This window comes from Trichosurus vulpecula, chromosome 3 (assembly GCF_011100635.1).
Source record: "Trichosurus vulpecula isolate mTriVul1 chromosome 3, mTriVul1.pri, whole genome shotgun sequence".
NCBI lineage: Eukaryota > Metazoa > Chordata > Mammalia > Diprotodontia > Phalangeridae > Trichosurus > Trichosurus vulpecula.
Genome location: NC_050575.1, coordinates 378,120,172 through 378,147,197, shown reverse-complemented (window position 1 = coordinate 378,147,197; position 27,026 = coordinate 378,120,172). Strand labels below are relative to the sequence as shown.

The following is a 27,026-nucleotide window of genomic DNA, read 5'->3' as shown; positions in this document are numbered from 1 at the left end:
TCATGAAGAGATGGACACAACTGAGAAACAGCTAAACAACAACATAATCTGCATTAAGTACCATAAGGGAGATCCAAAATAAATGGTAAGGTAGCTCAGAGGATAGAGAAAACACACCTCTCTTTGTATCCTCAGCACTAGGGAGAAGGGCTCCAGGTTTGTAGAAATGGCTGTTAAGTTTAACGTTGGTTTCTTGAGGTTCAGACAAGGTTCATGGGCAGATGACATTTGAGCAGTTAGGTTCACTATCATTTATTTTAAGAAAGGAAGCCTGGTGTAGATGATAGAGGGCTAGCCTTGGAGTGAGAAGGACTGGGTTCAAGTCGTGCCTTGGACACATAGGAGATATGTGACAATACATCTCATTTCGCCAGAAAAGCCAAGACTATAAGTTACAGAAGAGGTAGCCGTCATCATCAACTGAGAGAGTTTCCACACAATGAAGTTCCCTATAGCAAGGATGTGATAGCTGTGGACAGGATCAAGAAGTGTTTGGAAGATCACACTTTATCAATGCTTTGTTCTGTTTGTTTAGCAATAGTCACCTGTAGCAGAAATTGATATCATTCCAGATTATGGAACCACCTCCCTGAATTATTTCAGTCATTTTCAGTCATGTCCATCTCTCCATGACCCCATTTGGGGTTTTCTTGGCAGAGATACTGGAGCGGTTTGCTACTTCCTTCTCCAGCTAATTTTACAGAAGAGGAAACTGAAGCAAACAGGGTAAAGTGACTTGCCCAAAGTCACACTGCTAGTAAGTGTCTTAGGCCAGAGTTGAACTCAGGAAAATGTGTCTTCCTGACTCCAGGCCTGGGACTCTATCCATTGAGCCAACTAGATGTCTTGAAGTAATAAAGGAAGCAGATTCCAGCCTCATAGAAGCAAACATTTGCTAACAATGTGAGTTATTGCCCAAGAGTAGAGTGGCTTGCCTTGAGAAGTAGTGAGCTCCCTGACCAGGACAACTTCAGGGAAGGCTAGATGACTTGTCAGAGATATTTAGAGAGAATGACTGCTCCCATGCTGATGGGAAGAGGTGACCTCCAAGGTCCCACCCAGTTCTGGTGCTCCAGGATTCTCATCCTCTGCTGTGGATGGTACAGAGCTCTGGCTTACCGGCAATCTGGCCCCCTCTTTTGCATGGACAGGAACATAGATATTGAGGTACAAACAGTCTTCAGAATTAGCAGTAGTGGGGATATTCATTTTCAGGGCTGTAGCCATTTTTTCTAGGTGAGGGATATCCTGCAAACACCTGGAAAACAAGAGATGACCAATCTTAATTGAATCCTGTGGTGCTAACCATAATAATGAGTGCTTTGAGGTTTGCAAAGTACTTTGTAAACATTATTTCATTTGACCCTCACTAGACCCTTGAGAGGCAGGTGCTATTATTATCCCTATCGTACAGATGAGGAAACTGAAGCAGGCAGAACTTCAGGGATTTGCCAACATTTCACCACTTCCTATAGAGTCTTTTTTCTTGTTCCTTGTTTATTGAAATGTTTGGGTTTGTTGGTGATTGTTAAGTTGGAGACAATGTATTTTTTTAAAATAAAAAAATCCTGGAAACCAAATAGATATTACCAACAGGTGGAATAGCTGAACACATCAGTGTGTTCACATGGAATGTGATTGCTCTGTAAGAGGATGGATGTGAGGAAGTCAAAAAACCTGATGCTGATCGCTGAAAGTCAAGCCAGACCAGGATAGACCATGACTGTGAGCATTTTAGTAAGAGCAGCACTGCCGGCCACTGTCAGAGGGATTGTCTTGGTTACAGAGGAGCATTAGATTGGAGGGTAGGAGGCAGGCTGGGACATGGAATGAGGAATAAGTGTGGTCTCCAAAGCAAAAGGCATCAAACTACTTAAAAAAAGCAATGACCTCCAGCTTTCTGAGCCTCAGTCTGTAAGTTCTGGGTTTGTTATTTATTAGCTAGGTGACCTTGGGTGAATCACCTAATCTCTTCAGTTGTTTATTTGCCTCTGACCCTGCCTGACCCTTTATGGAGTTTTTTTTTTACTTATGCATTCAAATACTTAATAAAAACCCACTATGTGTAAGGCATTTTCCTACACAGGGGATACAAATACAAAAACCAAACATATCCTATCTTTTTTAGGAGGAGCAATTATGTTCACTTATTTATTTTCAGTTTTCAATAATCATATCCACAAGATTTTGAGTTCCTAATTTTCTTCTCATCTCTCCCCTTCCCCCACCCCAAAGCAGTGTGCATTTTGATTACCCCTTCCCCCAATCTGCCCTACTTTCTATCATCCCCCCTCCCCTTCTTTTACCTCCTTCCCTTCTATTTTCCTGTAGGGCAAGATAGATTTCAATACCCCATTGCCTGTGTATCTTACTTCCCAATTGCATGTAAAAACAATTTTAACATTTGTTTTTAAAACTTTGAGTTCCAAATTCTCTCCCTACTTCTCTCCCTACCCACCATCATTGAGAAGGCAAACAATTCAATATAGATTGTGCTCGTGTAGTTGTGCAAAATACTTCCATAATAGTCATAGTGTAAAAAACTAACTATATTTTGATCCCTTCTATCTTGCCAGGCATTTATTCCATTTTCTCTTTTGACCCGGTCCCTTTTTCAGAAATATTTGCTTCTGAGTACCCCCTCTCCCAATCTGCCCTTCCTTCTATCATTTGCCCCCCCCATCTTTCCCTCCCCACTTTCCTATTGGGTAAGATACCCAGTTGAGTGTGTTATTCCCTCCTTAAGCCAAATTGTGGGGTTTTCTTGGCAGAGACACTGGAGTGGTTTGCCATTTCCTTCTCCAGCCCATTTTACAGATGAGGAAACTGAGGCAAACAAGATGAAGTGACTTGCCTAGCATCAAATAGTTAGTAAGTGTCTGAGGTCAGATTTGAACTCAAGACTTTCTGACCCCAGGCCCAGTATTCTGTCCTCTGAGCCACCTAGCTGCTTCTAATCTCTCTTAGTGTTTGTTTTCCTATCTGTACAAATATGTGTACCAATTACCTCACAGTATTCTTCTGAAGTCAATTATTCTGTAAAGTCCAAATAAATGTGAACTATTATCATCAAGCAATCATTTGAGGCCTCACAGCCCAGGTAGAGATTTGGAACATTCATTTCCTCAACAAATACTTAACAAATGTCTACCATGTATGGAGCACACTGAGACAAAATTTGGGTAAGGCATGATGGTTCACTTTGCTCATCTGGTAAGAAAAAGATAGAGGAAGGTGCTTACATGGGTGGATGGGCAATGGCATCTCTCACATTGCTCCATGAATCTGGTGGTTGCGGAGGAGAAAACCTCAGGGCCCCCACAGGAGGTTTAGCAAACGGGATTCCCAGGAAAACATTGACACTTTTGTCAATCCCCTTGATATGGATTTGAGTCCCTTGGATCTGTCCAGACTCAGTGGTCCTGATGAGGTCATCTGCATGATGTCCTGTGAACAAAAGCGAGAGAAATCCTTAGGAACAGAGGGTGGAACTGATGTTCAAGTAATGCAACTACACCCCATTCCCCACCATTTTTTACTGAGATGGGAATGCAATTTTCCTCCTATTTCTGCCATGATTCTTTTCATTTCCCTTAAAGGTCTCCAGAGATGGGGAACTTACTTCAGAGAAGGGTCATTTGCACTTTTAGACAGCTCTGGCACTGACTCAGGAGCTGTCCAGTTTTGGGGATCCAGAGTCTCAAGATCAAAGCAACTGCTCCCCAACAATCTGACCCCCAGCCTAGCTTAGGAAACCTCAGAGCTAAAAATCAATGCCATATAGTTTATCAGTGTGATCTGACTGAACAAAGACTTAATGAGCATTTACTATGGACAATGCCCTCAGTTCTGAATTGAGGATAAAATGGCAGGAATTTACATTCTCCTAGAGAACAATGGCCTGTGCACCAATAGCCAGGAGTATTAGGGAGAGTTCTTTGCAAAGAGCTAGGAAAAGAAAAGAGGAGGGTCAGGAAAAGCTCTGCAACAACTGGCAGTGCCCAAGCTGTGTCTTTAATGAAGAGATTTCAACAGAACTAGACTGGGGAAAGTGCTTTCTGTGCATGGGAAAGACAGTAGACAAAGAAGGGAGACACAGGAAGCCGGGACAAGAGAGACAGATAGAAAGTGGTTACATTGGGCTACAGTATGTATCAGTAAGACTCATCTTCCTGAGTTCAAATCCAGGTTCAGATACTGACTAGCAGTGTGACCCTCAGAAAGTCGCTTCACCTGTTTGCCCTCAGTTTCCTCTTCCATAAAATGAGTTGTAGAAGGAATTGGCAAACAGACTCCATAATCTTTGCCAAGAAAGACCCAAATGGAGTCACTAAGAGTCTGAGGTGATGGAAAAAACTGAACAGCAGCAAAACAAATGTGAATAGAGTAGTAGTATCTGATGGGCTTCAGCTTCTCCTCTTTAATAACAGTAGTTTAAAAGGATGAAATTAAAGAAAACACCCATAAGACCTCAGTATTTGACAAAAACTGCTGGGAAAACTGGAAAACAGTATAGCAGAAACTAGGCATCGACCAACATGTTACATCTTATACCAAGATTAGGTCAAAATGGGAACATGATTTAGACATAAAGGGTGATACCATAAACCAATTAGGAGAGCAAGGAAGAATTTACCTGTCACAGCTATAGAGAAGGAAAGAATTTATGACCAAACAAGAGTTAGAGAACTTATGAAATGCAAAATGAATCATTTGGATTATGTTAAATTAAAAAGGTTTTGCACAAAGAAAACAAATACCTTAAGATTAGAAATAAAGCCGAATGATGGGAAAATTTTTGTTTCAGCAAGTGTTTCTGATAAAGGCTTCATTTCTCAAATATAATGAGAACTGAATCAATTTCATCAGATACAATACATTTCTCAATAGTTAAATGGTCAAAGAATATGAACAGGCTATTTACAAATGAAGAAACTAAAGCTCTCTATAGTCATATGAAAAGAAGTTCTAAATCACTGTTGATCAAGGAAATGCAAATAAAAACAACTGTGAAGTAGCACCTTACAGCCATCAGATTATCTAATATGACAAAAAATGAAATTGAAAATTGGGACACTAATGCACTGTTTGCTGAGTTAACTGATATAATCATTCTGGAGAGCAATTTGGAACTCTGCCCAAAGCGCAATCAAACTGTGCATACTCTGTGATCCAGCAATACCACTACTACATCTGTATCCCAAAGAGATCATAAAAAAGGAGAAGGACCCCCATGTCCAAAATGTAAGAAAGAAAGAAAGAAAGAAAGAAAGGAAGGAAGAAAGAAAGAAAGAAAGAAAGAAAGAAAGAAAGAAAGAAAGAAAGAAAAAAAGAAAGAGGAAGGAAGGAAGAAAGGAAGGAAGAAAGGGAGAGAAAGAAAAGGAAAATAAAGCCATGCCACATTTTCTCATGCAAACGCTGAAGTCCTATTTCCAGTCTGTTAAACGATCCTCCCCCTTTTCCTCACTCTTATCTAGGTCCTTGAAAATGACTCAGCTTTTCCCTGCACCCCACAACCCACCAGCAGCTGATAGAAGAGTTTCTGTATGTAACATACATATAGATGGCATCAAATTTTCACCAGCAAACCTAGTTTCACCCCTTGAAATAAAACTAGCAATAATCCTTCACCCTCAGCTCATCCACCCAATCAGTCAGTGAGGGCAACAAGAGAAAAAACAATGCACAAATTCCACATCTCCAATGGGAAAATCAAAGGACTCCTCCCATGTGCCCCCAGAAATCATCCCTACTCTGGGTCAGCCTGAATGAGCTGCTCACCTGGGGCTTGAATCAGAAGGCCCAGGGCCCCCAAAGTCAGGACCTTGGGCAGCAGGGAAGTCTTCCACATGGTTCCCTCTGCACAGCCTTCTGGTTCTGCCTAATCAGATTCCTGGCCTGGCCTTTAATACAAAACGACCTGGATCAAAGGGCACTCCAGGGTAACTGGAACTAAGGGTTCACAAGATCCGGCTTGAGCTGCTCCTATCACTTCAATTGAAATATCAAGGGTCAAAATTCAAATTACACAACCTAACCAACTCTCCCTTCTATTTTCTGGAGATTTCTATGATTTCCCCCCCTTGAAGCTCTTCAGTCGTTTTTCAGTTGTGTCTGACCCTCCATGACCCCTTGTGGGATTTTCCTGGCAAAGATAATGGAGACCTTTGACATTTCCTTCTCCAGCTCATTTTACAAGTGAGGAGACTCGAGCCAAGCTGGTTAAGTGACTTGCCCAGGATCACACAGCTAGGAAGTGTCTGAGGCTGGACTTGAGCTCAGGAAGATGAGTCTTCCTGACTGTAGGCCTGGCACTCTATCCTCTGTGTCACCCAGCTGCCCCCTTGTACCTCTAAGTGTCCTAAATTTTTGCTCTCACAGAAGCTTGAATTTCCTCAGAATATGCTATCTCCCCATTACTGTATGGGTACTCTAAGCACTTTGTTCCATATCATGCTTCTGTTGAACTAAGATTATTATTATTATAAAAATAATTATGGTGATGTTGGCTAATGTTTATATAACCCTTTAAGTTTTTGGGGGGCACTGAAATCCATTTATTTTTGTCATTGTGTAAAGTAACTAGAAAAGTAAGTAAAAATAGATTTTATTTTAAAGCCATTCAATTTTACCTACTTTATTATTGTGTTGGTAAGCAAAAAATGGGCTCCTTAGCACTTAGTTCAACAAGTGCCCTGGAATAGTTTCCCTTTGAGTAATTCATTGAGTCTTACTAGGTGCTAAGCCCCAGGCCCAAACCCTTATTAGGTGTAAAACCTTAGTGGGTGTGTATTGGCAACTAAGGTGGGGTCCAAGGTGGGGCTAACTCCAGGGAGGGCCTAGTTTACATGTCTGGGAGAGCAGAGGCTTTTAGACCACATGGGTTTAAGTCACCTCTTTGTGCTGATTCTAGGTCATGTGGGTGAGTCGCATGTGTGACTCACCCCTGACACTGAAAAAGATATAAAAACCAGGGGTTGGCTGTCTGTTCCTTGGAGCTCCTCCTTATAGCAGTGGTGGCACGTGACTCTGGGCCAGCCCTTGTTCTGAGCTCCCGGGCTGAACCTAGGTGTTGGTAATTATGAATCTGTATTGCGTCTGTCTGTTGATATTTGTAATTTGTTTGTATTTTGCTCTGAAGTTCAGGGTGCTGGCTTTTTCCCCTGAACTAAGTGAATGCTGTCTGCATCCTGGGTTTAATAAACTTGTCAACCCCTTCACCTTGCTTTCCTTAGTTAAGCAGATCAAAAGAACCTGTGCTGTTGGCAGCTTTCTGGGTGCTGGCTGTGGGTGGATCTTACACCCCCACAGAAGCTGGTAGCTGGATTGTTGAAACAAATGAGTAGTGAATGACCTCAACTTATTGAGAATCTATTCCAGGGCTTTGACCTCTACTGAGGAATTCCTTTCTCAGGTTTTTGGGGGTTTGGATCCTTGGCTTCTTGGATTTGCCAGTGGCTGGAGTCTTTTTCAATTTTATGGTATCTTTGGAAATCTGCTCTGGAGTCTCCAGAGCCTTGGATGCCTTTCTTTTTTACCCGTAGTTTCAGTTTGTGTTTCAGCACTGAGGCTGTCTTCTGTAGACTCCCTTATTAGGTCTGCTTTCTGAAGCTCTGGGCACTTTTGAGGAGATGTTGCTTGAATTGGAACAAACTGTAGAATCTCATCATCAGAGTCAGGCTCTGCTTTGCCCTCCTTTTCTGCCTCTAGTTCATGACCATCCAAAGCACACTCACTTTCAGGCTTCACTGCAGTCTGAGCAGGCTTGGTGGCCACTTTTTTGCCTTGCTTTTGCTTCTTGCTTTTCTGAGAACCCAAATGGAAGACAAATGAAGAAAAGACTGGAAGGCAAAGAGATTTTTCTGTTTTCAGGTGTAGAATTTTGACACTCTCCCACTTCTCAGGCAACTTTTCTGAAAGTACATCTACAGCAGCAATGATATTTTCCACTAGGTGATGCACAGTCATTCCTGTGTGACCCACACCTGTTGTATCGCAACAACCATGGTTAGTGACAGTTAGTGAAGCTCCCTGGACAATTCTGTTGATGTGTTCTGATAAATTCTTAGTGGTGAGGTCTACTGATAAAGATACCTTATTTCTATGATAGAAGTGCTTTCCTATCTGTGAGGGTAAAATTTGTCTAATTCATCAGCAAGGAAAAGGTCAAAATTGCTCAAAAGGCACTGCTTAGCTTCATAAGGTTTATATTCATGTTGTAATTTTGTGTAAGGGATGACTTCAGTAATGTTTGTAATCCTGTTCTTTTTCAGAAGCTGTTTATAGAAATTTTCTGTCTGTTCTGAAGTTAAAGTTGGTTCATCTTTAGCAAATAAACAAACTTCTATTGTATCAGGTCTAATACCATGAGGCAAAGGCATTTCGATTTCTTTTCCATTTGGGAGAATTTTCCATAACGTCACCATTAAAAACACATTCTTGTTCTCATTCAAGAGCATTTTATTGGCATTTTGTTGGTTTTTTCTATATGCCAACAAAGCTTCTGCAGTCTTTTTAATCTGCTCGTGGGACACGAGTTGAGGGTCCTTCTCCTTAGCTAGAACACCCATTTTTCTTGGCTGTACATGTGTGAAAGCACAGGCCAGAGAACACTTTATTTCATATCATGCTTCTGTTGAACTAAGATAATTATTATCATAAAAATAATTATGATGATGTTGGATAACACTTACATACCCTTTAAGTTTTGCAAAGCACTTTGCATACATTATCTACAACCCTAGGGGACTGAGTAATTATTTCCCCCATTTTACAGTTGGGAAAACTGAGGTAGGCAGAAGTTAAATGACTTGCACAAGGTTGATAGCTAGTTAATTGTCTGAGGCAGGATTGGAATGCAGCTCCTACTGTCTCCAAGTCCAATACTTTGACTGCTCCCTGTGCTGCTTCCAGGAAGTCCCTCTTCCGCCAGCACTGACCTACCTTTCCTTTAAAGTTCACTTGCTCCAGGAAATCACCCCATCCAGATGCCAGTGGTGGCTGTCTACTCTGTCTGTTGCCACCTACATCACCCTTCCTCTTTCCTCAAGCAGACCAATCCCCAGCTCACAGACTTCCTCTCTATCCCAGCCCCTGTCCTCATACTAGAAGACTGTTCCTACAAAAACTGGAGCCTCCCAGCTAATCAAACTTTACATCTATTACAATCTGCACCTTCACTTCACTTCTGCCACACAGGTCATATCCATGACTGCAGCTAGATTGCACAGTGGATAGAGCAATCAGCCTGGAGTCAAGAAGACCCAAGTTCAAATCTGGCCTCAGAAATTTACAAGCTGTGTGATCCTGGGCAAGGCACTTAACCTCTGTCTGCCTCAGTTTCTTCATCTGTAAAATGAGAATAATATTAGTGCCTTCTGTGAGGAATGATTAAAACTTTTGTTTCCACAGAAATTATGTAATATATGAATTATGAAACCTAGGGGATCCATACTTACCAGACAGTCTTTCGACTTGCAGCAAATGCAGGAAAATAAATGGATTGTAGAAGACACTATCAACATAGATTTGTAGTAGACTATCTTCTGTCAGAAGAAGAGGGAAATTGAGAGGTATAATGGAGAAATGTTTCCATAACTTCAGAATAACACTCAGCAGATTGGGAGACATAATGAAGGACTTATGTCTCACATAGAAGATAACAGGCAAAGCAAGGTTTGTATCTTGTTTTGAGGTTGGAAGGTGGCTTAGTAAATGTTAAGTCTTGCTTAGAATGCTCATGTGTACTAAGCTTGTGAATATTAACTTCTCCTCTGAGAGGGCTAAAGGTTCATTTTAATGGTCATACAATGTATGAAGTGGCAGGGGGAAACATGTTAGGGGAACTATTACTAGATGTATCAGAAAGTTATACTCTGTTACCCAGCCAATGGGGAGACAGGGGAGGGACTTTGCTGTGGGTATAGGTATTTAGGCTTGGTTTTCCTTCTATAGGTATGTGTCTATTTTTATGAGACACCCGTCACTGCAGTCGTGCAAAATAAATTTTTTTATATCTCCACCCCTCCCGAGCCTGAAAAAATATTTATCACACTATCATCCAGGGTTATCATGAGAAACAAATGAGATAATATGTGTTATGTAGTTTGCAAACCTTAAAGTACTTGAGAAATACTAGCTATTATTATTGATCTCAACATCACCCATTTCAACCTCCATGACCAACAACTCCGAAATTCTCCTTTCTAGAACACAATCTCTTGTCCTGCCATCACTCCTCCCCCTACTCCACCTCATTTCTCTTAAAACTCTTCTTCTGGTGACCTCCATTTATGACACCATCACCCTGTTTTCCTAGTTCATCAGCTTGGTTTGGCTTCCTTTTTCTCCTTTCTCAATCTTGATCCGACTAGTGGCTGGTACAACTTTCACTGTCCTCTGACAGGCAAGCTAATGAATGGCAGCCCCTTAAGAAATATTGTCCCAGAGCAATGCTGTGAGGCAGGACAAGTGCTGGGTCTGGTGTAACAGGACCTGGGATGGAATCCTGGCACTGCTGCTGACTGACTACAAGAACTTGGGGGAATCCTTTTACTTCTCTGAGGCTGATTTTTTAAGCTATAAGGTGGATATAATAATCTCTGTCCTGTCTACCCCAAGGGAAGGGGAGGGTAAAGATAAACATTTATTATTCAGTTGTTTTGGGGTTGTATCTGAATCTGTGTGATTTCATTTGGGGTTTTCTTGGCAAAGATACTGAAGTGGTTTGCCATCTTTCTCTGGATCATTGTACAGATGAGGAAACTGAGGCAAAGAGGGTGAAACGACTTGCCCAGGGGCACACAGCCAGTAGGTATCTGAGGCCAGAATTGCACTCAGGAAGATTAGTCTTCCTGACTCCAGGCACTGCACTCTATGCACTGTGTCACATCGCTGCCCAGTGAACAAGCATTTATATACCACCGACTTTGTGCCAGACATTGTGCTAAGTGCTTAACTAATATTATCTCATTGGAGCCTCACAACAACCGAGAGCTGCTATTGTCTTTTCCATTTTATACTTGAGGAAACTGAGGAAAATAGAGTTTAACTGACTTCATTGGGATCACACAGGTGCAAGGTATCTGAGTCTGGATTTGAGCTCAGGACTTCCTGACTCTAGTTCTTATGTTCTATCCACTGGGATGAAATTGTTGTGAGGATCTAGGGGGTTAATGGACATAAAGTGTTTCAGAACAATAAAACCCCTGAGCAGGGGTTCTTGGATTTATTTTCAGTTGAGCACTTAGATAACTCAATTTCAATGTAATTGCTTTTCTCTCCTATGTATTTTATTTTATACATTTAAAAATATTATTCTGGAAGGAATCTATAACTTTCCTTGGACCAAAGAGGTCCATGATACATACCCACAAAAAAATTAAGAGCATCTGCTTATAGAAATGTGGGTTATTATGAATTCTTATTATTATTATTTGTACAGAATGTTCACTGAGTTCACCGCAGCTGGTGCTCAGTGTGGGCAGGAGGGAAGAAGGAGGAAAGTGAAGAAGGGGTTTAACCAATCTGGAGGCTACAATAGCAAAGCCAGAGGCAGGATCCTCCTTCTGCATGAGTGTGTGGGTAATACAGACAGCTTGCCCCAGAGACCAGACGTTCTTACACCCGATTTCTGAAAAGGGTTCACACCATACTCACTGTGTTGATATTTGGCCAGCTTGAGGGAGTAAATAACAAAAGCCATATCCCCCATCATTTCCTAGAATTGCGTTTGATATTCTCCAGGGTCCTCAGTATCTCTTAAATACTCTTCCATCATCAAATGCCCAAGCTCAGGAGCAATACCCTACAAGAAACCCGGAAAGAGAGAGAGTATCAGAAAAATGAACTTCCCTGGTAGTCCATTATTTGGACATATTTATTGATTGTAAGGAATAAGCAAGGGAGCTGGGTGGGACAGTGGACAAGTTACTGGCTGTAGAGTTAAGAGGTCCAGTGTTCAAATCTGACCTCTCACATGTGTTAGTCATGTGACCCTGGGCAAGGCCTTAACCTTGTTTGACTCATTTTCCTTGTCTATAAAATGAGCTGGAGAAGGAAATGGCAAGGCAATCCTCTATCTTTGCCAAGAAAATCACCAAAAGGGGACACGAAGAGTCAGACATGACTGTTCAACTAAACAGCAACAAGGAATAAGCCCACCGAAGTTTACCTGCTATTCACATGTCCTAGTTCTCATTAGATCTCTTTATTACCTTCCCACAAGGGCCTGCACTTTCTGGGTTAAATTCTTCAAGGAGATATTAGACAACCAGCTGTTGGGCCTGGGATAGAAGAGATGTAGGGCTCAAGGAAAGGACAGACCTACATGGGGTCTCCACCCTTCCACCTCTGTGACCATGAAATAAGAAAGTCAGAAGGTGGAAGGACCTTCATTGGTTCACTCCTAGACTATTTCAATGGCCTCCTGATTGTAACCTGGGCCTCAGATCTCTCCCTACTCCAAGCAATCCTCCACTCATCTTCGAAAGTGATTTTCCAAGCAAAGGTGTGACCACTTTACTCCCCTCCCCAACTAAGTAAATTCTAGTGGATGTCCATGACCTCCAGGATTAAATATAAACACTTTTGTTTGGCATTTAGAGCTTTTAACAACATGGCGCCATCCACACTTCTATATTGTTACCTCCTCCCACTCTGGGGTCCAGGTGCCAACCTCCTGGCTCCTCACACATCCCATTCTAGCTCTCATCTCAGCACCTTTGAATTGTCAAGAATCAGCTCAGATAGTCCCTTCTATAGAACACCTTTCCTGGTTCCTCCCTGCTCCAGCTGCTAGGGCCTTACCCCTCTCCCAAGATCTGCTTTTTGTACATTTTCTGTCTGTCTCTGGATGTGCAGCTCATGTCCCTCATAGAAGGTAAGTTCCTCCAGAGCAGGGATTATTTCTCTTTGTCCTTGAGCCTAGCCCAGTGCCTGGTATGTAGGCTTGATTAACTGGTATCTCACTAAAAATGGACTTTGCATTGCTGAACGGATACTTTCTTTATCCATGTTTTCCTTAAATCCAAGAATGCCCATTCCCTGCATAGAGACAAATGGTGCACTGTGAATGGTATTTAAAACTTTACAATATTTATACATTTTTTAAACAAATCTAATGCAATGAAGTCATTTTGCCCATTAAGGGAGAACTAGTGCAATAAATTTGTTTAGAACTTACTGAAAAATGCCCAATACACTCCGAACGAAGCTCAAGATATTTTGCAAAATTGGGCACCTAGGTGGTGCAGTGAGAAGCGCATCAGCCCTGGAGTCAGGAGGACCTGAGTTCAAATCTGGTCTCAGACACTTGACACATTTACTAGGTGTATGACCTTGGGCAAATCTCTTAACCCCAGTAGCCCTGCCTCTGCCCCTACAAAAAAAGTAGATATTTTACAAAATGGCCCGCAAAATGGTGGGTAAAGTCCAGGATAATGTAAACAGTTGCCTTGGTTGTTTCATAATGACCAGTGGCCTTAGACAATGACTGATGCTTTCTATAATACCTTATGCTAGGAATGATGCAGGTAGAAATCTATTGTTCTGACTACTGTGAATAGACTGACTTTACATACGCATGCTTAAGGAAGCAGCTGACAAATGCTTGGTAATATAATATCATGTCATATTTAAAATTGATATCAACCCCATGGCCTTAAGGTACGATGACCTGAAGTCATAGGACACAGGCATGGTGTCATAGCAGGAGCCCCTGGGTATAGTCCCACCTGTGACTGGAGTTAAATGATTTCCTTTCTAGGAGCCTCAGTTCTGTACTTGACAAAATGGGGAGAAATTTGTTAGTGTAATGAACTTCACAGCAAGTACTATGAAAAAAGTTTTTGTGAACAATAAAATACTATTTTAATGTCAGCTGGTATTATTCACTGTTCATTTAATATAAAGAGACTTGGGGCAGCTAGATGACATAGTGGATAGAGCCCAGGACCTGGAGCCAGGAGGACCTGGCACTTACTAGTTGTGTGACCCTGGGCAAGTTACTTAACACCAATTGCCATGAAACATAAAAAAATCAAAACAAAATAAAGAGACTTGTAGAGGACATTTTAACCAAAAGGGAACAGGACTTAGCTTGGGCTTGTCTTCTATACTTCCAAGCAGATTTGCCCATGAAGTGAGTCACCAATAAAGAAAATACCTAAAGGTTGAATCACTTTTTATTCTTCCAGGGATGCCTGCTCAGGGTAATTTTTCTGATTTTAGAAAAAGCAAACTGACAGATGATACAAAAGCAGGAGAGCCAGTTAACATACCAGATTATGAGTCAGGAGTCAAAAAAAAAAAAGGACTTGACAGGCTATAATTTTGGACCAACCACAGCCACTAGGATGAAACATAATGGAGACAAAGTCCTATACTTGGAATTTTTTAAAAATTGACTTTGCAATCTCAAGGTGAGGGAGGCATGGTTCAACAACAATTTATTTGTGAAAGATCAATGGATTGTGTTGAACCACGAGTCCATGAGGATTCACCAGAGGAATATGGCAACCTAAAAAGCAACATGATGTTGAGCAGCATTAAGAGATGCACAAATTCCCAGAAAAATGAGGTAAGTGACCCTTTGTGCTCTTCCCTGGGGTGGCTACAGTTATCCCTTCCAAAGCCCAATTTCCTCATTGTGCTTTGGATATATTGCCGGTAGGCATAAAAAATTAAATGGGAATTTTGGGTCAGTATTGTGGAAGGCTCAGATGATAGGCAAAGGCCAACAGATGACACAGAAAAAGTTTAGAAACTCATAAATGCATAAAATATACATATAGAATTATATCAAGGTCTTTCATCTTATAATATCATAATAATTTAGTCTTCTTCTCTGGTACAAAGGGAGGTGGGTTGGGGGGCCAAAAGTTTTTTACATGGATATTCCAGTTGGCAGGGGCACTGGATCACCAATCACTGCAATGTGGAAGGGATAAGTGTATATCTGGAGTCTTTTGTTCAGTTCTGGGCATCACATTAGAGACATAAAACAGAGAAGCTGAACATTGATTCATTGTCTTGCCATAAAGGGATGGGTTGAAGGAACTTGCTTTGCTGGTGAAAGAAAAAACTTAGGGCAGAGGCATACATGATAGTTGTCTTTAACTTTCTGGTGAATGGTCACCAGGAAGAGGCATTTAACTGGTACCATTTGTCCTAATGGTAGAGCTGGGAAGAAGAGGTAGAACTTGAAAAAGAAGTAAATTTCAATATGAAGTCATGATGCCATGTACAACCATGAGAACTGCCTAAAAGTGGAAGGAATGCTAGAGAAGGTGGCCTAGCCATACCAGATATTAAACTGTACTATAGAGCAGCAGTCATCAAAACTACCTGGTACTGGCTAAGAAACAGAGTTGTGGATCAGTGGAATAGGATAGGTACACAAGATGGACAAATCAATGACTATAGCAATCTACTCTTTGATAAACCCAAAGAGGCCAGCTTCTGGGCTAAGAATTCACTATTTCACAAAAAATGATGGGAGAATTGGAAAATGGTAGGGCAGAAACTGGGCATAGACCAATATCTTATACCATATACCAAAATAAAGTCAAAATGGGTCCATGATTTAGGAATAAAGGTTGAAAGTATAAGCAATTTGGGAGAGCAAGGAATAGTTTACCTATCAGATTTATGGAAAAGAAAAGAATTCATGACACAACAAGAGATAGAGAGCATTACAAAACGCAAAATGGATAATTTTGATTATGTTAAATTAAAATGATTTGTACAAAAAAAGCCAGTGCAACAAAGATTAGGAGGGAGGCAGAAAATTGGAAGAAAATCTTTACAACTAGTGTCACTGATAAAGGCCTCATTTCCAAAATATACAGGGAACTGAACCAAATATAGGAATACAAGTCATTCCCAAATTGAGAAGTGGTCAAAGGATATGAGCAGACAGTTTTCAGAGGAAGAAATTAAAGATATCTATAGGCATATGAAAAAATGCTCGAAATCACTACTGATTAGAGAAATGCAAATCAAAACAACTCTTAGATACCATCTCTCTCCTGTCACATTGGCTAAAATAACAAAACAGGAAAATGATAAATGCTGGAGAGAATGTGGGAAAATTGGAACATTGTTACATTGCTGGTAGAGTTGTGAACTGATCCAGCAATTTGTAGAGCAATTTGGAACTATGCCTAAAGGGCTATAAACATGTTCACACCCTTTGACCCAGCAATGCCACTCCTAGGGTTATATCCCAAAGCCATCACACAAGTGGGAAAAGGACCCATATGTACAAAAATATTTATAGCAGCTCTTTTTGTGGTGGCTAAGAACTGGAAATCAAAGGGATGCCCATCAATTGGGGAATGGCTGAACAAGGTGTGGTATATGAAGGTAATGGAATACTGTTGTGCTATAAAAAATGGTGATGATATGGACTTCATAACAACCTGGAAAAACCTACATGACATAATGCTGAGTGAGCAGAGCAGAGCCAGGAGAACATTATACACAACCACAGATACATGGATTCTGTGAGGACCAACCGTGACAGACTTTGCTCTTCTCAGCAACACAATATGCAGAGATAGCTCCAAGTGAGTCACGATGGAGAGTGCTATCTACATCCAGAGAAAGAACTATGAAGTATGAATGTAGATCGAGGCACACTTCATGCTTGTCTTTTTCTCCCCTCTTTTTTTCCTCACTTTTGTATTTGTTGTTGGGTTGTGGTTTTTTTTGGGGGGGGCGGTTCTGTTCCTTCTTTCTCATGATTCATTCCATTGGTCATAATTCTTCTCCACAACTTGACTAGTGTGTAAATTAATTCAATGCGAAGATATATATGGAAGTTATATGGGATTCCATGCCATCTTGGGGAGGGAGGCGGGGAGGGAGGGAAGAAAATCTGGAACTCAAAATTATGTAGAACCGTGTGTTGCAAACTAAAAAGAAAAAGAAAAAAAATGGCATGTATCTCTCAGAGTTGTTGCAAGGATGAAATGAGACACTATTTGTAATGGACTTTGTAAACCTTAAAGGACCATACAAATGCTAGATTTTGTTCTCCTTCTTTTACAGATATAAACTGGTGAGGCAAATCTTGAATTCCCCCACCTGAAGGACTCCCAGTGAAGGTCTCTTTAGTGGCTCACTGTGCTTTCCAGCAAGAACCTTCCCTTCCAGATTCCCCCCTCTGCCCATCCCCCCATCTCTTCCACCTCCCCACCAGCTGCCTTGCCTCCACTCTCCCTTCTCCCTCTTTTTTCTTTTAGCTCTCCTTTCTAATAGAGAGAGCTCTCTTTTCGTCCTCTACTTTTAAAATGTCAAGTCAAGTCTACAAATATTTGCTGAGTACCTACTATGTGCCAGGCACTATACCGAGCTCTTGGCATACAAGGAAAGGTAAACATAGTCCCTGCCCTCAAGGAGATTACCTTTTGATGGGGGAGACAGCATGCAAACAGATTTGTCCAAATCAGATATATACAAGATAGATTGGGTATGACCCCAGAGGGAAGGCCCTGGCAGAAAAGGGGACAGGAAGAGGCTTCTTACAGAAAGTTTTATTAGCACCGAGTCCTGAAGGAAGCCGGAAGGAGAAGGACAGAATACGACCTGATTGTTGGAGTATCTTATTCAAGGATCAGGAAGAGGCAAAGAATTTGGAGGAGCCTGAGCAGACTAGAAGTTGAAGGAGACCAGGCTCCTCTCCATGCACTCTGCAAACCAGTAACATCATCCTCCTTGCTATCCTCACGCACAAGTCTCTACCTCCGAAGTCAAACTTTCACTGGGTATCACCATGATGGGAATTCCTTGAAGGAATCTGAGACAGCTCTAATCTCACCTTCTCGAAGAGATCTTTTCTTTCCTCCTCCCCCTCCCCCACATACCCCCCACTGCCAGGGCCTTCTAGAGCAAGGAACCCAGTTTGAGGCTTTATAGAAAATTGGTCCCAGGGAAGATAGCAGAAGCGTGAGCTTGATTATCATGTGGGGCACTAAGCAGGCAAAAATGAAAGCAACACACACACACACACACACATGCGTGTGCACACATGTGTGCCTACATGCAACACACACATACCATAGGTACTGTATGACAACCTGCATTGACAGACAGAGATTCAGGGCACTTATGCAGGAGAATCATACATTGGAAAGATCTTGGTGGGAGTATGCATTCACAGTTGTGTCTGAGCAGATAAGTCTCATCCTGGAAGGGACGGTTCTTTGGGACAGACAATCAGCACCACATGGGAAAAACAGCATTCTTAATCAAACCCCATTGTGATGTGGACTCAGGGACTCCAAGAGCAGGTACCAGCACACAGCCATGTAGTCAGCTGGGAGTTCATTCAGGACCCTCTTTACTTCTGTTTCCTCATGTATAGAATGGGCTAGAGAAGGAATTGGCAAACTATTCTGGTATCTCTGCCAAGAAAACTCCAAATGGGGACACAAGGAATCAAACACAATAATATTAGACCCAACCAATCCAAGGCTCTTGCCACTACCACTTGTCCTAATGTTTCCCAAGAAGGAAGAAAAGTCCTTGAGCTTCAAGGATGGGGGTGTGGGCCAAGAGAGTCACTGATCTTTCTGGTTTTCCTTTCAAGATGCCCGTGTGTAGGGTGAGACTGCCAGAGCAATGAGTCCCCCAACCCTGGCCATGAACTTGGGGAAGGGCTACAATGTCCACCAGACCTTGCCTCTGGGTTGAAATAACTTTTTCTAAACAATTTTCAACTGGGGAATTCTATGTAATTGGGAAACCCTTATGTTCCAAGGAACAGGCCCTACCTCACAGGGAAAGCATTGGGCATCTTTCTCGCCCATGACGAGCAAAGTTTTGCCAGTAGCTCATTATCCTGTAGCTCAGGAGTTTTTCATCTTCTGTTCTCTCTCCTAAAACTAGGAACAGGAAAAGAAACATCTTGGTTGAGGTCAAAAGGCAAACCCAAAGGCCTCTTTTGTCCAGTCCCCAGCCCCAACAATCCAGTTAATCCTGCTCTGGCCACTGACCTTATCTTACTCAAAGGCTTCCCTCATGTCACTCCCCTTCTAGAGGACCCTACTCTGTCTGACTCCATAACTGAATCTCTCCCTAAGAAACAAAGTGTAGCATCTGGCCTTGAAATCAAGAAGACCCAACTTCAAATCCAGTCTCACTGATTAGATGAGTGAAACTAGACAAGTCAGTCAATCTCTGTCTGCCTTTGTTTCTTTGCTTGAAAAAATGGGAACTTTGTTTGAAAAATACCACCTGTGCCTCAGGGTTGTTGGGAGGGTAAGAAAAAGAGAGGTAATATGTACAGAACACTTTATAAAATTGTAAAAATGTTAGATAAATGCTACTTACTATTATTATATTTATATTATTATATACTTATAATATGTAGTGTTATAATAAAGTATATTATATTATAATTTTATAATTACATGTTTTACTACATGTAATTATAATAATGGTATGATTGTTATAAATATTATTTATGATAATTATTATTGTCATTATTCAAATGACAACAGCACAGCATAAGCTCTGGTAACTGTAAAGGCTTTCTTTTCATTTGTCTTTTTTTCCTTTCTTTTTCTTTTTTTAGATGTATTTAATTCATTTAATACTTTTAGTTTTCAGCATTCATTTTCACAAGAGGTTGAATTACAAATTTTCTCCCCATTTCTACCCTCCCCCCTATTCCAAGATGGCATATATTCTGGTTGCCCCATTCCCCAGTCAGCACTCCCTTCTGTCACCCCACTCCCACCCCATCCCATTTTCCCTTACTTTCTTGTAGGGCAAGATAAATTGCTATGCCCCATGGCCTGTATATCTTATTTCCTAGTTGCATGCAAAAACTTCTGTTTCTTGAACATCTATTTTTAAAAATTTGAGTTCCAAATTCTCTTCCCTCTTCCCTCCCCACCCACCCTCCCTAAGAAGGTAATCAATTCAACATAGGCCACATGCGTATCATTATGTAAAACCCTCCCACAATACTCATCTTGTGAAAGACTGACTATACTTTGCTCCTTCCTATCCCATCCCACTTAATTCAATTTTCAAAAGTGTTTCCTTTTGATTACCTCCTCCCGCTATCTTCCCTCCTTTCTATCGTCCTGCCTTTTTTGTCTTCTTTCTCCTTCTTTCCTGTGGGGAAGGATACCCAATTGAATGTGTATGGTATTCCCTCCTCAGGTCAAATCCGATGAGAGCAAGATTCACTCATTCCCCCTCACCTGCCCCTACAGAACTGATTTTTCTTGCCACTTTTATGCAAGATAATTTACCCCATTCTGCCTTTCCTTTTCTCCCTCTCTCAATATATTCCTCTCTCATCCCTTAATTTAATTTTAATTTTTTAGATATCATCCATTCATATTTAACTCACCCTGTGCACTCTGTCTATATATACATACACACACACATATATATATACATATATATAGCATACATATATATGTATGTATATATGTATATTCCCTTCAGCTACCATAATACTAAGGTCACATGAATTATACACATCATCTTTCCATGTAGGAATGTAAATGAAACAGTTTAACTTTAGCAAGTCTCTTATGATTTCTCTTTCTTGTTTACCTTTTCATGCTTCTTTTGATTCTTTGTTTGAAAGTCAAGTTTTCTATTCAGCTCTGGTCTTTTCACTGAGAAAGCTTGAAAGTCCTCTAATTTATTGAAAATCCATATTTTGCCTTGGAGCATGATGCTCAGTTTTGCTGGATAGGTGATTCTTGGTTGTAATCCTAGCTCCATTGACCTCCAGAATATCATGTCATATTGCAAGCCCTTTTATCCCTTAATTGAAGAAGCTGCTAGATCATCTGTTATCCTGCTTGTGTTTCTCCAATACTCAAATTGTTTCTTGTTGGCTGCTTGCAGTATTTTCTCCTTGATCAGGGAGCTCTGGAATTTGGTGACAATATTTCTAGGAATTTTCTTCTTGGGATGTTTTTCAGGAGGCCATTGGTGGATTCTTTCAATTTCTATTTTGCCCTATGGCTCTAGAATATCAGAGCAGTTCTCCTTGATAATTTCTTGAAAGATGATATCTAGCCTCTTTTTGGATCATGGCTTTCAGGTAGTCCAATAATTTTTAAATTATCTCTCCTGGATCTATTTTCCAGGTCAGTGGTTTTTCCAATGAGATATTTCACATTGTCTTCCATTTTTTCATTCCTTTGGTTCTGTTTTATAATATCTTGATTTCTCATAAAGTTACTAGCTTACACTTGCTCCAATCTATTTTTTTAATTTTTTAAATTTAATTCCAAACTAATTTTTAAGGTAGTATTTTCTTCAGTGGTCTTTTGTACCTCTTTTTTCATTTGCCTAATTCTACCTTTCAAGGCATTCTTCTCCTCATTGGCTTTTTGGAGCTCTTTTGCCATTTAAGTTAGGCTATTTTTTTTATTTTATTTTTTAAATTTATTTAACATATTTAGTTTTCAGCATTGATTTTCACAAGAGTTTGAATTACAAATTTTCTCCCCACTTCTACCCGCCCCCCCACTCCAAGATGGCATATATTCTGGTTGCCCTGTTCCCCAGTCAGCGCTTCCCTCTGTCACCCAACTCCCCTCCCATCCCCTTTTCCCTTCCTTTCTTTTAGGGCAAGATAAATTTTTATGCCCCATTGCCTGCGTATCTTATTTTCTTGTTGCATGCAAAAACATTTTTGTTTGTTTTTGAACATCTGTTTTTAAAATTTTGAGTTCCACATTCTCTCCCCTCTTCCCTTCCCACCCACCCTCCCTAAGAAGTCAAGCAATTCAACAAAGGCCACATGTGTATCATTATGTATAACCCTTCCACAATACTCATGTTGTGAAAGACTAACTATATTTTGCTACTTCCTAACCCATCCCCCTTTATTGAATTTTCTCCCTTGACCCTGTCCCCTTTCGAAAGTGTTTGTTTTTGACTACCTCCACCCCCATCTGCCCTCCCCTCCATCATCCCCCCCCCATTTTTTTATCTTCTTCCCTCTTCTTTCCTGTGGGGTAAGATTCCCAATTGGGTATGTATGGTATTCCCTCCTTAGGCCAAATCTGATGAGAGCAATGTTCACTCATTCCCCCCTCATCCTCCCTCTCCCCTCCTCCCACAGAATTGCTTCCTCTTGCCACCTTTATGGGAGATAATCCATCCCATTATATCTCTTCTTATCTCCCTCTCTCAGTATGTTCCTCTCTCATCCCTTAATTTGATTTTATTTCTTTTAGATATCTTCCCTTCATCTTCAACTCACCCTGTGTCTGCTCTCTCCCTCTCTCCCTCTCTCTCTCTCTCTCTCTCTCTCTCTCTCTCTCTCTATATATATATATATATATATATATATATATATATATATATATATATGTATATATGTAATATACATACACACATAGATATATACATACATACACATTCACCCATATATATACATAAACATATATGTATGCATATTCCCTTCAGCTACCCTAATACTGAGGTCTCATGAATCACACACATCATCTTTCCATGTAGGAATGTGAACAAAACAGTTCACCTTTAGTAAGTCCCTTGCAATTCCTTTTTCTTGTTCTTTTTCTTGATTACCTTTTCATGCTTCTCTTGATTCTTGTGTTTGAAAGTCAAATTTTCTATTCAGTTCTGGTCTTTTCACTAAGAAAGCTTGGAAGTCCTCTATTTTATTGAAAATCCATATTTTGCCTTGGAGCATGATACTCAGTTTTGCTGGGTAGGTGATTCTAGGTTTTAATCCTAGCTCCATTGACCTCCGGAATATCGTATTCCAAGCCCTTCAATCTCTTAATGTCAAGGCTGCCAGATCTTGGGTTATTCTGATTATGGTTCCACAATACTCAAATTGTTTCTTTCTGGCTGCTTGCAGTGTTTTCTCCTTGATCTGGGAGCTCTGGAATTTGGCAACAATATTCCTGGGAGATTTCTTTTTGGGATCTACTTGAGGAGGTGATCGATGGATTCTTTCAATTTCTATTTTGCCCTGTGGCTCTAGAATATCAGGGCAGTTCTCCTTGATAATTTCTTGAAAGATGATATCTAGGCTCTTTTTTTGATCATGGCTTTCAGGTAGTCCAATAATTTTTAAATTATCTCTCCTGGATCTATTTTCCAGGTCAGTGGTTTTTCCAACGAGATATTTCACATTATCTTCCATTTTTTCATTCCTTTGGTTCTGTTTTATAATATCTTGATTTCTCATAAAATCACTAGCTTCCACTTGCTCCAATCTAATTTTTAAATTTGTATTTTCTTCAGTGGTCATTTGGACCTCCTTTTCCGTTTGGCTAATTCTGCCTTTCAAGGCATTCTTCTCCTCATTGGCTTTTTGGAGCTCTTTGGCCATTTGAGTTAGTCTGGTTTTTAAGGTGTTGTTTTCTTCAGTGTATTTTTCGGTATTTTTTTGGGTCTCCTTTAGCAAGTCATTGACTTGTTTTTCATGGTTTTCTCGTATCCTTCTCATTTCTCTTCCCAATTTTTCCTCTACTTCTCTAACTTGCTTTTCCATATCCTTTTTGAGCTCTTCCATGGCCTGGGACCAGTTCATGTTTTTCTTGGAGGCTGTTGGTGTAGGCTCTTGGACTTTATTGACTTCTTTAGGCTGTATGTTTTGGTCTTCTTTGTCAGCAAAGAAAGAATGCAAAGTCTGAGACTGAATCTCAGTGCGTTTTCGCTGCCTGGCCATATTCCCAGCCAGCTAACTTGACCTTTGAGTTTTTCAGCGGGGTATGACTGCTTGTAGACTAGAGAGTTCTATGTTCCACGTTTGGAGGGGAGGTGCCAGCTCTGCCACACCAGCACTGCTCCTTACCCAACCCCCAACCCAGACTGGGCTTAGATCTTCAGCAGGCCGTGCACTCCTGCTCTGATCCGCCACTTAATTCCTCCCACCAGGTGGGCCTGGAGCCGGAAGTAACAACAGCTGTAGCTGCCCCACCTCCGCTGCCCCCGGGGCTGGAAGCCGAACCGCAAACTCTTTCTACTACCGCAGCTTTTCCCACTAACCTTCTCTGCAGTCTTTGGTGTCTGTGGGTTACGGAGTCTGGTAACTGCCGCAGCTCACTGATTCAGGGCACTAGGGCCCCCTCCGCCCGGCTTCTGGTCTGGATGGTCCACGCCGCCCACGCTGGACTCTGCTCCACTCTGTTCCCAGCTCCCAGCTCCCAGCTCTGTGTGGGATAGACCTCACCCAGAGACCATCCAGGCTGTCCTGGGCTGGAGCCCTGCTTCCCTCTGCTGTTTTGTGGGTTCTGCCGTTCTAGAATTGGTTCAGAGCCATTTTTTATAGGTTTTTTGGAGGGACTCGGTATGGAGCTCATACTAGTTTCTGCTTACCAGCCGCCATCTTGGCTCCACCCCCCGAGTTAGGCTATTTTTTAAGATGTTGTTTTCTTCAGTAATTTTTGGGTCTCCTTTAGCAAGTCTTTTAGCATGTTTTTCATGGTTTTCTCACATCACTCTCATTTCTCTTCCCAATTTTTCTTCAACTTCTCCAACTTGTTTTTCTAAATAATATTTGAGCTCTTCCATGGCCTGAGACCAGTCCATGTTTTTCTTGGAGGCATTTGATGTAGGCTCTTTGACTTTGATGACTTCTTCTCTCTGCATGTTTTGGTCTTCTTTGTCACCAAAGAGAGATTCCCAAGTCTGAGTCTGAAGCTGAGTCTGTTTTAGCTGCCTGGCCATGTTCCCAGCCAACTACTTGACCCTTGAGTTGTTCATCGGGGTATGACTGCTTGTAGAGTATAGAGTAGTTTGTCCCAAGCTGGAGGTGCTGCGCTGTTGTTTTCAGGGCTATTTCTACACAGCGAGCTCTGCCACACCAGGGCTCCTCCTCTCGCAAGAACCAGACTGAGATCTAAGCTGGCTCTGAACTCTGCTCAAATCTGCCACTTAATTCCTCCCAACAGGTGGGCCTAGGGCCAGAAGCAACTGCAGCTATAGCTCTGTAAGCAGCCTCAGAGTTGTATCACCTCTGCTGCCCCCAGGGTGGTGGCCAAACATCAAACTCCTTTCTCTCTGTCCCAGTAGCTTTTCCCACTAACCTTCTCTGTTGTCTTTGGTATTTGTGGGTTGAGAAGTCTGGTAATTAAAGGCTTTGTATATGACCTGTGCCCCAGACATTGCCGGCCATTCAAGACTTCTACCTGGGGCAGTGCAGACACGCTGAGCAGCAGCAACTGGCCCATGAGGTCATGATTTCAATGGCCAAGGTTTCCTACTGCATCTGGGGACATACACGGTCATCCTGAACTAAGTCTTGCCACTGGACCCAGATGGCTCTGGATGAGAGAATGAGGTTGGTGACTTTGTGCAGTCCTCTCTCATTTAAATCCAATCTAATCATTAAGTCATGGCATAGCCTTCTTGATATCAAGGTCCTTTTTGAGGATGAAGGCCACCAACAGGAACAGAAGAGGATTGTTGCTTAGGTATAGGTTGGAATAACAGTCTCAGTGGTCCCTTCCAATTTTACAATTCTATCACCCTGTCAGTGTTCACCCAATTTGGAGTAGTAGCTGCCAATGTGACATCCCAAGCAAACAAAGGACATGACTCCCACAACCTTGCCTGTGTTGTTTGCATTCCAATGATTTTTGTTCCCAAATGGCATAATTTTTAGACTCTTCTCTGAGTGAGGAAGCACTCATACTAGGTGAAAGGATATCACAGAACTGCAGAATTTTAGTTGTAGAAATTGGATCTGTTAACCAAAAGTAACAACTCCACAAGACATAGGTAGGCACTTGTTTTTATTATTGGTTTTGGTTTTTTTTTTTTTTGCAGGGGCAAGGCAGGGCAATTGTCATTCATTAACTCATTTCTTACCTACCTTTAATAACCAAATGTGTGTTGGCTCAGGCAAACTGAGACCTAGGAAAGACCTTAGCTTAAAAAGTCCAAGGTCCCCTATGGAATGTGGGGCCAACTACAGTCATCCTGATCTATATCTTGCCAAAGGGCCTAGAGGGCTCCAGAGGAGAAACTAAGGTTCGTGGTTCTGCACAGCCCTCCCTAATTTAAATCCAATTCACTGACAAGTCATGGCATCACCTTTCTGATATCAAGGTCCTCTTCAAGAACAAAGGACAAGTAACCTATTAGTAGTACCAGCTACCCCATGTTGCACCCAACTGGCCAGTTGAAGTTTAGTAACACAGCTCCTTCTTTCCCCCTTTGCCCCTTCTATCACCTTTCCTCCCCTCTTCTCCCATTTCTTTCCCTTCCTTTCTTCCTTCCTCTCCCCCTGTCCACACATCGTGTAATACCCCTACATGCAGCTGTTCTGCCAAAAAGGATATACATTTTGCTTGCTTTACCCTCACAAACTGTCTTGGGATGTATAGGCTAAATTTCCTTCCCAGGAACCACACCTTAAACCCAAATCACTCTGGCTCTCATTGATTGACCCACAATAGGTTCTAGCCCAAGGTCCACCTGCTCGTTGTTTGGGCCCTGATTGCTCAAAGTGAATGTCAATAGCAACTCTTTCTGTTTTGGCCAGAAACACTGAGGGTCTTCACATCCCAGACTGATTTTTTTAATTAGGTAAAAGAAGCCATTCTTTTACTCATTTCTTACCTAGCCTTAATCCTACAATGGGCATTGCCTCATTGAAACTGAGACCTGGGAAAGAGCATACCTGAAAAAGGCCAAGGTTTCCCACTACATCTGGGGACATATCCAGTCATCCGGAAATAAATCTTGGGCTTGGACTCAAATGGCTCTGGATGAGAAAATGAGGCTGGTGGCTTTGCACAGTCCTCTCTTATTTAAATCCAATCCAATTATAAGTCATGGCATCACCTTCTTGATGTCAAGGTCCTCTTTGAAGATGAAAGACAAAGAAGAGCAATAGAAGAGGGTTCTTGCTTAGGTATAGGTTGAACTAACAATCTTCATGGTCCTTTCCAATCTTAAAATTCTCTCACCGTGTCAGTGTTCAACCAATGGAGAGTAGTACATGCCAATGTGACATCCCACCCAAACAAAGGACATGGCTCTCAGAACCTTGCCTGGGTTGT

At 41.5% G+C, this 27,026-nt stretch overlaps 1 protein-coding gene and 1 pseudogene across 1 annotated transcript in view; both read right to left on the bottom strand.

Annotated features, from left to right (window-relative positions):
• LOC118840818 (cocaine esterase-like) overlaps positions 1–5,889 on the bottom strand; it is a 56,364-nt gene extending 50,475 nt beyond the window's left edge. Inside the window, exons 1-3 of the mRNA XM_036748169.1 lie at positions 5,782–5,889; positions 3,243–3,447; positions 1,120–1,258 (exon numbers count right to left, since the gene is read on the bottom strand). Of these exons, the coding sequence (XP_036604064.1) occupies positions 1,120–1,258; positions 3,243–3,447; positions 5,782–5,851 (414 nt within the window). The 5' untranslated portion in view covers positions 5,852–5,889. The remainder of the gene's footprint in view (positions 1–1,119; positions 1,259–3,242; positions 3,448–5,781) is intronic.
• Positions 5,890–7,360: 1,471 nt separating this feature from the next.
• Positions 7,361–8,570, bottom strand: LOC118842642 (annotated as a pseudogene).
• Between the last annotated feature and the right edge of the window lie 18,456 nt (positions 8,571–27,026).